The following is a 10,159-nucleotide window of genomic DNA, read 5'->3' on the forward strand; positions in this document are numbered from 1 at the left end:
TATGATTATTTTGTAATGCATAGTTACTGTAAGGGTTTGCAAGCGTTACAGTAGAGCTTGCAGTACTACATGTGAATGTAAATGTGTAAGTGATGTAGTTTAACGTAACGCGTATTCCAGGCACATATGCTCGTACAAATACTTGCAGATAATTACAGGAATAAACCCTTATGCTGTAGTACGAATACAATGTACCATATTTTTACAATACAAACATCACAGTCAATTACCAGATTGAGATTACGTTTGATTTCGACAGACAGGGGTGCATTATTATTATCTTCATTGTATTATTATCAGAATTATTGTTTTTTCAATATCAGTTAGCTTCGAACCTTGACGTTATTTTACTTTAGCGGATTTCGTCTTTAAGATACAGCAACGCAGCTTTGAAAGCTGTAGCATAATAAGCACTCTCACCATTTTCAAGTAAATTTTTTGGTAGCAATCCTTCAATGTAATCGGCTTCCAACAATAATTTCTCCATTCCAAGCTTGGCGATGATGTAAATTAGTAACGGTATAAAATCTTAAATTGATTTTGAAGGTAGTACATCATTGTATTGATTTCGTAGTCCAAATTAGTAGAAAAATAAAAAAATGAATTCCTCGTTAATATAAAACAAAACTAGGGCAACACATGATTGTATACTCGTACTATAGATTCTAACAGATGAGTATTATATCAAATTAATCTTCGTTAATATGTAATTAATATAAGAACTATCGTAGATATCCTAGATATTTTCAAAAGCTTTTATTTATTTATATGCAACTGTAGGCTGCAGCGTACTCTCGCCTATCATCTTGACAAGCCGATGCTATCGCTATTTCTTTTCCGAAAGTGCATCGTTAATTACTGTTCTATAGATAATACTTCAATTCTTGCGAATCCTTAATCGCGAAAATAACTATGAAATGCACTTTAAGTAACGTATGTAATATTTATAGATAGCGGCAGTCTTGGTATTCTAGATAATTCTACTTTACATTCTGAATTTTGCATTGATAGCGAGTAATTTGAGTGGCAAGGTGGCATACCATTAAACAAATACCTCATTAATATTAAAATACTTAGGAGTAACGTACAAATCTCGATACTTTACCGTAGCTAATACAGTCAATACAACAGTAGTAAGTTGCCATATAGTGTCGAAATCTTCTTTCCATTCTTAAATTTTAAGCTGTTACTACTGGCACTTCTTAAGTAGTTGATAGTGTAATCTTATAGCTAGTGCCCTGCTTCTCAGATATTAGACACTAAAATGATAATATCTTAATAGGTGCAGTTATATACATACCATCAGCTGATAAGTATCTTCGACCCCCAGGTGTATTTTCGATATCTTGTTTCATGCGCATGATGACGTTGTGCAAATTACTAATTTTAAGAATAGGTGAATATTCACCTATCATTTTATCGAAAAAAACGCGAGCTAGTTCAATAGTTTTACGACCAGGCAGAGATACGGACTTGGACAGTTGTAGGTCATCATGGCCATAGCGTGCAACGATGTTCATATTTCTATGCAATGCTCTTAGAGACCCATTACTATTAAATTGAGTTAAAATGAGTAATTTAAGTAATCAATATTTCAGTTATTTCTAGTAAATATCCTTTTAGTAAAATATGCTGTAGGCCTACAATTTCTGCAGGTTGTCGATCTGCAAATGATAAATACTTCTTTAGACAACTATACACTTATATTAGAATTGATAAATAGACTACTTTGATACATCGCCATTATATGTATTATTGTATTACAATTACTGCTTCATCAGATTTAGTGGCTATTTAAGATAGTTTATATGATCAATCTGCTTTTAGTGATATCTTTTAGATACAGCGTACAAATTAACCTCAGCGTATTATTAGTTTGAAATGTCCCTATATTTTAATAGGTTACATTTTGCTTCGAATTCAGTTGTAAATCTAAGCTAGGAATCACTTTGGCATATAAACTTTACTGGTGATAATTAACTTAAATAATCATGTTTATCAATAGGAGATTATTAAAAGAACTGCGTTTAATATAAATTGTATTCAAGAACGAATGGCTCTATCAAACAATTTCACGCAAATTAGCCGAAGAAAAAGTTATCATTTTAAATATAACAAATCCAATTCTCAAAATATCTTATGGAGTTGTTATATTACAAATTATATTTCGTATCAATTTGATATCAAATCGATTCAGGGTTTATTATGCAATGATGGTTATGCTTTCTTAAAATTTAATACGGTACCTTTCATATTTACGTTCTAAATAGTCAAGAATATATTTTTTCAAAGGTTTCGTTATAATGTCATGTAAACAGCCTTCCAAAGCTGTGTCCAAGTCCATCTGATCATTAAAAATAATGATATCGTATATTTCTGACCGTGGCGCATTTTGGAAACGCTCTTTCGTAAAATTCATAAACTTGCGTATCTAGAATGAATAAAAAAATAGATATCTGCAGATCATGAACTATTAAATTAACCGATCTAAGCAGTATGAGTTACATTTGTAGTAACAAATTACACAATCGAAAAACTTCCCTATTTATCTTACTGTTAATAAGGGATCTTCCTGAATAGTAGCTACTGGAGCCGTTAACACAGCTCTATATCTTTCAATAAATTTGCTAATATGAACATAAAACTGCTTGTTTTTGTCCGTTAAAGTTTTGTTGATACCAATTAGTAGCTTTTTATTGGGATTTGCAGTAATACGACGTGCAAAGAACATTTTTGGGGCAGATAGCCACGACTGCAGAGCCTGTATCCTCCTACCTTTCTGGTCTAAACAAACATAGCAGCAAATGTTAACTTATACATTTAATTGCCACCTTATTATGAAAACACTTTCACTTAAGACTGTGTGCTACTCTAACGTACTGATATCGAAAATTTATCAGAGCGTGACTAACTGCCTATAAGCGTATATTAAATTGATCTTATGATCATACTATACAGTATACAATTCTTTCTCAAACCGCATTTATCCCGACAGTTATGTTACTTAGAAAGTTATAAATGCGTACTACATTAAGTAATTAAGTTATGCCTAACATTACAATATATGTTATAGCGAACAATGAAATTACCATCTGGTGTTGATGCTTCATGATTTGGGCTAGAAATAGTTTTAGGGCTATTTGATGAGACTGATAATTCTAAAAGCGAAATATTCATTCAATATTACATAATTATTTTTTTATTAAATTTGTCTATATACGCGTTACTTGCCATTAAGCCTAAAATATTATATTTAGAAAATTAGACTTTAATATTTAACATGTAACTGATAGTAAATTAATAAATTATAGAAAAAGTTTGATGATACTTTGTTAAGATGTATGGCTTGTTATCATTTGTAAAATATTGTTAATAAGCGCAAACAGCTAGTAAGAAGATTTAGATATTGTATTAACATGTTTTGGTACAGGCCATATTTTAGATTTACTGCGCTATCGCATAGTAAGAAAGCTGGTATAAATATATAGAAATGATCGATAATACAGGTTAGTACTCTATCAATTAGTAACTAATCACTTTTTGCAGAAATTTAGTTAGTAATATGAAGCTTGGTTATGTTTCAGTAGGGTTATATCGTTAATTACACTAATTTCATATGCGTATATTTCAAAGAGCTTTGATACGTTAAATCATAACAATTCGGGGGGGGGGGTATCGCATACGGTATGTTAATTGGATTCACATGCGAATGAAATTGTGAAAAGGCTGTAGCAGTAATAAACTATAATACACGAGATTAAAAATGCTGCTAAAGACATCAGTCACCCCCGTTTGGTTAGTTGCTTTTGCAAGCTAATGCAGTTAGGAAGGCAAAGCATCAATAGTATGAGTATGTCTGGTTTATAATATATACAAAGTTTTTACCCTTCACATCGATGTAAAGTGGATTTTCTTGAATTTCCTCAACGGAATTATCGGGTAGATTACAGTGATCGAGGCACACATCTAAGTAAATTGATTTATATTTGGATTTTTCTGTTGGCGTGATAAATAAAAGATGTATTGAAGACTACGTGTAAATAGAACCGTTAAAAGCCTGTTTTATAAAATTGAAATATCGAAATTGCAGACCTTTTCCCTTTTATCCTAATTAAGGTAAACATACTGCATATACTTATAGTTCATGCAAATTATTATATACTGTTTTTAAAATAAAAGATATCACTTTGCAGTAACTTGTTAGCTAATTCTAGTTGTGACCCTTGAGAAGTACATAGTTGAACAACAAAGGACTGTCAGATTGGTATTACTACCAGTAAAAATATTTTGTTTGCTTATTACTCGTACCGCCCCTATCTTGTGGAGGGAGATCAAGGCTCACTGGTGGTTCTCTAGCAGGTGGTTCAGGTATTGGTGGTGGTGTTGGAGAGTTAGTGTCTAGTATAAAAATTGAATATTAAAATACATCTTTTTCATACAGCATAACAGCTGTCTGCGTCTTTCCTTCCCAACATTTATTAGTTATCATTTTATTAGTTAGAAACTGTAATTTCTCCTTAAGATATTATCATAAGCTATTTACTTAATGAAATCAAGCATGGATTACTAAAAATTACAATCATAATTTAACTAGGATAAATATCTTTGTACATGTATTAGATATCATAACCACTCACATATAATATCAATCTGAATCAGCTTTCTTACCTGACTCATACAGTATGGCTTCACAGAACCTTGATGTCCAGAAATCTGTTTGGAAAATTGTAAGTATACTGATTAAAAAATGATAGTGTAATCTTCACGTATATTGTCTCATATTATACGTAACTTATTGCTATCAATCGTAAAAATTTTATTACTTTCGCCCATAAGTGCAAATGTAGCTAATTCTGCTTCATTCTTTGCTTTTCTTACTGCTAACGGTAATTGCAGCTGGCATGGTAATCCAGCGTTAATGTAATCGCAGTAAAAAGCAATTAAATACTCTAAATTAGGATAAGGCTCAACATTTGATCCATCAATATAGCAGCCTAAATTCAAATACGAGCTAAAAGTTAATCTTGCCGCACTGCATACAGAATAGGTTTTACCAAAAATAATTTTAACAGATTAATACGCTAAAGGAATTTTATCTTATTGACCTTTATCTGTGAAATTAATTAGGTAATGATTAACTTCTGCGGATTTGTCACTAACTTTCACGGATAAGCAGGGATGCTTTAGCTTACTCGATTTTCTGACAATAAAGTACTAAGTAGAAATAAATAATAATCACGATACATTTTAAGACAAATGGATTATTTCAGTAGTAAGATCTAGAACTTACTCCCTTTGGAAATTGACTTAGCATTTCCATAGCTAATATAATCAATCCATTTTGATAATTGAAAACATGGAAGTCAATTAAAGGATATGAATTTAGTATGTTAACAAAACTCTAATTATAATCTATTGCTTTAAAATAACAGTGGTTAACAATTTACTAAAGGAGTCACTACTTTTAACATTTACCTTTTTCTCGATTAACGGTAGGGTGATACCAAATTGACTGAGTATTATACAATCTATGATAGGTATCTTTTAATTCGGGTATGATGTCTTTATTTGCAACAATCTGGTTCTATTAAGAGATCGTATAAATAGTTGGAAGTTATTTATTGATATACAATACGCCAACATTGTAGCGATGTTCATAATCATTTGAGTATTCGTATTTTCAGTATTTTTATAGGACGCCGGTAAGTGAAATATTTTGCATCTCTTATCAACACACTATAAGAACGTCTACAGTAAAAAATTGCAGGAACTATTATGTAATTATATCATTAAGTTAAATTACTGTAGGTTGCTACTTTCTTACTTTAAAAAGAATTTCTTGAATTCGTTCCGAACTGAAACAGTAAAATAGTTTATCAATATTTCAGTCCAACTTGAAGTTTTGTTATTAAGGCATTACTATCAGCATGAAATTATAATTTAATATATTACAAATTTTAAGATCTCATGATATCAATTGCGTTTTAAACAATGCGTTAGTAACAATAATTATTTACAGTATACTCGTATAGTCATAAATTAGGTACTCATGAAAGCTAATAATTTGATTAACTATTTATAAGATAACAATGATAATTTCATTTTATGAAGCATAGCAATAGTCTTATACCTAGCCTCCTGCGCAGACGACTGTATGTTATCTTCCGTAAATAGGTAGCAAAGAATAAATTAGAAAATTTTTCGACTCGATATATATTATCATGATATGCCAAATGAATATTATTATTGAATTCTTAATAATCGTAGAATAAAACTTATTCATACCGTCATCATCAGCACCCGGCATGTCCCCCTCAAAAGGATACATTGATAGGTGGCGGTCGAAAATTGTATTATTGCTTGATGTGCTTACCTCACTTTAGCAATGAAAACAGAAAGTATTTAAATTAGAAATTTGCGGAATACATATTTACAGTATATATTTTTGCTTCACTAATAGGTACTATAATAAGAAAAAAAGATAAAAATCGAAACCCACGACCAACCTGCCAGATCTAGATTTTGCACGTTAAACAAAGAAATTGTAATAGACATGTAAAATAAGGTTAAAATAATGTTAAGCTGCCATTATAGTTATTTGTTATGCGTAGTTTTTATCCATTTATAACGTAAAGTAATAATGATAATTGTATCTTATTTTACCTAGACAGACTATAGTAATAGTGAATTACTTTTTTACTGATAAATTATAACAAGGCTAAAAGTGAAGAAATGGTTTGACTGAATTAATTTCTTTCATCCTCGTATTATAATATTTAGGGAAAATTAAAAATATGTTGAATTACAGAGATCACTTATTTTTATATTAAAGATACTCGGTGAGCCTCGTTAATATGAATCACGCTTCATTACTGATATTAACCTCAAATTGCTACTTCTGAATGTAAGATTTACAACAGTATTAATTGTGAAGAAATGGTCATCCAATTAAGTTAACCTTAATTCATTAATATAAGCGATACACAGTATTAAAATTGAACCAATTTGTTAGCGTAGAAGCATTAGTATTACAGTATAACATCAATACTAATGTATTATACTACTTTAGTGTTAGTTCATACAGAAGATGATTGGAAAGAATAAAAGTGATATTTCTATTATTAAATTCCACTATTACCCATTCATATACAATTTTAAAAATCTATTTATTGCCAATGCTAATTACAAACTAAGTAATTAATCACTAAAACTAAAGTTGAAATTTGTTGAAGATTTTGAAAATTATTCTTTAATAGTAGGAAATCAATTGAATTACAATCAAGATGTATGTGTGATACTTGATGATAGAGAGTTACATAGCAATATTCATCGCAACTTACCTTGAATCAGTAGTAATACGATCTTGACATTCTTGAAGATGTCTGTTGAAATAGTCGTTGGCCCTCTATTATACAAGGTATTATAGGTGTAAGTTACGGTATTATTCTATTCTATACGTGTGTAAATCTCGAATAAAATCGTTCCAATATAGATTATGAAGCTGCGAACAGAGTTCATAGGTTATTTATCATAAAACGAGTAAGTGCAATAATAAAATGGTGATTGATCAAGTTCATAGTAAGCTAAAGATAAAAGTTCAGTCAATCCTGTTCACATAAATGTCTAAAATCTGATTAACTTTATATAGAGTTAATTTAAGCTCAAAAGCTCATGCTTGTATCATACAAAGCTATTCTTCGTCTATAAGTTGATCAAACACCTGTGGAATGGACGTAAGCTGTTTCATCGGATTACTTACTAAACGATAGTCTGTCGATGATCGAGGCCTTGCAAATGGATTAGTAGCCATTTCTATCGAGCATTTCGCATAATGTAGAGGAGAACTTGAAATGGAGAACATGAATTCATTAGGCAAATATTAAAAGGAGATAAAAAAATTTATTTAAAAGCAACAAAGATTATTTGTAACGCTTGATCTAAACTATTACAACTTTATTACTTTATTGCTTGGCTAACTAGTTGATGAGTATTTTGATTGATAATATTTTTTCTAGGATTAATAGCCGTCGCTAAATAACGATTGTATTTTCTATTAGAAACTTTTCGATAATTAATGTAATCAGTTTAAAATGTCTGATATGAAACCTTTTTTTTTCAAACACTCTACTACTGTACTGTGTACCGTAGATATCGAAGTATATTATAACTTGATGGTAAAAACTTTTGTGGATGTAATTTTATCTACTGTACAATTAAAAATTTTCTTTTAAGTGGTCTAATGGGTAGCCATAGTTAGCACCGATGATTTAAATTAGAATCGTCTGTAGCAGTCAAAACTATCTACCCGTGCATGCACGTACGTCTTGGTCATGCTATCTTAGCCTTCAATACTAAACCACTTAAGTTGGCTAGATAGGATAGCACAGATATTAGATAAGCTGCGATAGTATTGATAAAAGGTTGAAATGGTTTTTTCCCTGCATAAATGTGGAATTGCGTCAATAGATGATCCTATCGTACAATATAAATTATTCCACTTTGCTATACTGTATTGACGTACTGATTAAAATTGCTGTTTACCTTTAAAATGATGAGTTTTTCTCTCTTCTTCAGCTTCAAAGGCTGATGTCTCTTGAATCTTGATCAATTGGCGCTTTTTATTCGATGCTATAGAGATAACAATATCCGGAGATCGATTGCTATTAGTAGTATACGAGTAAGTTATTTCAATCAAACGATCAAGACTCGCATCTTACTGGCACACCAGGATGCAATTTTCCTGGTATTAACAGAATTGATCTTTTCTGAGAGTCTCTTCGGCCTGGGGAACTACTTGCTATGGTTAGAATAGAATTGAAATACTGTATAAATTAATCAGTTGGCTAGCTCCGCCCAGTTTGAAGGCCAATATCCATACTGTACTGTGCGGTATGTGCTCAAATAGCGCTCATTATGAGGGATTTGGACGAGTTAGTCCTTGTTTACGCTGTCACAAAGACTATTGGAATTGGCATGGATAAAAGGTTGTAAGGTTCTACTACTACGTTGATACTCCACAACGATTACCTTACCTATGGGTAGAGATCGTAATTCTTTTACTATTTTTTATTGATAGGCCTTGATACTATTTTTACTTTACGGCAATCATCATAGAATCACTATAGTGAGTTGAAGATGAAGAAGGTTGTGCAATGGAGTGTGCATTCATGTTAGCCTCTAGCACTAATCCTGCTATACAGTACTCTATTACCGACCATAGATATACGGTACACTGTATTATCCAGTCATGCTTGTCGATTATAATGACATGTTCGAGTATCTATTCTATCAATTGCCACCATGCATCATTAATTAACATGGAGTTCAATTAAATTGAATGTTATTCATGGATATGGCACAACATGACCCACGATAGCTATGTATAAATTATCTTCAGCATCTGTTGTATAATGTTAAGTCCTACAACATATTTAGTAGTTCTAGACCATTGAAAATAATGAACTGCATTGATTGATCGGATTCTATAATTTAGTAAGATTCCGTCCATCATCATTGCGACATGCGATTGTCGTGAGGATAATCCATGCCCAATTTTGAAATTGGTTGTCATCAATGATGATTGATGAGCATGCATTTACTCATGACACAACTACCCTTAAAAAAACGATCTGAAATGGATGATTGCGTTATTGCAGTTGTCCATGAAATCATCCAATTGAATGAATGATTTGGCAATTTTTTCGTATCCATTTTATAACGGTATTTCATCTCTTTCGATAATTATAGGAAGCCTAGACGCGTACAGTAAGATAATCTAGTAGTCAATTTCCTTTCCATCGATTGTATTATGTAGACTATGTACCCATTCATTTGAAGGGGAAATTTACTAGATATCATCATCAATATTAAGTCAATATCTTAAGATAGAAATAAGTATACCGATCCAATTGTTTCCTTTCGTTTCCAGTAAGAAGGTATAGACAAATATCTGATCGGTACTTACGATTGTGAGAAAACGAATAAATGAGAGAAGCAATCGTTCATTAATCCATTAATTAACTCACTAGTGTAGTGGTCCTCGTCTCCTCGGAATGGCGAATCGTATCGATAGACATAACTCATCATGTCTACAGTACCGTTAAGGTACAGTATTACACTTTGACTTCAACATGAGACCATACACTACCTGTAGACTGGA

General features: G+C 31.4%; 1 protein-coding gene across 1 annotated transcript; it reads right to left on the reverse strand.

Moving 5' to 3' along the window:
* Window positions 1-352: 352 nt before the first annotated feature.
* On the reverse strand, window positions 353-10,086 carry TRIADDRAFT_64219 (uncharacterized protein; the record flags this gene model as incomplete). The annotated part of the gene is made up of 17 exons (XM_002115894.1): window positions 353-528; window positions 1,301-1,551; window positions 2,247-2,431; window positions 2,555-2,784; window positions 3,090-3,158; window positions 3,886-3,996; window positions 4,309-4,398; window positions 4,669-4,713; window positions 4,824-4,994; window positions 5,106-5,214; window positions 5,291-5,322; window positions 5,476-5,584; window positions 6,374-6,377; window positions 7,341-7,405; window positions 7,760-7,812; window positions 8,542-8,660; window positions 9,965-10,086. 17 exons carry the CDS (start codon window positions 10,084-10,086, stop codon window positions 353-355), a joined length of 1,941 nt encoding a protein of 646 aa, XP_002115930.1.
* Window positions 10,087-10,159: the final 73 nt, after the last annotated feature.

Source organism: Trichoplax adhaerens, genomic scaffold, assembly GCF_000150275.1.
Source record: "Trichoplax adhaerens TRIADscaffold_12 genomic scaffold, whole genome shotgun sequence".
In the NCBI taxonomy this organism is placed as follows: Eukaryota; Metazoa; Placozoa; class Uniplacotomia; order Trichoplacea; family Trichoplacidae; genus Trichoplax; species Trichoplax adhaerens.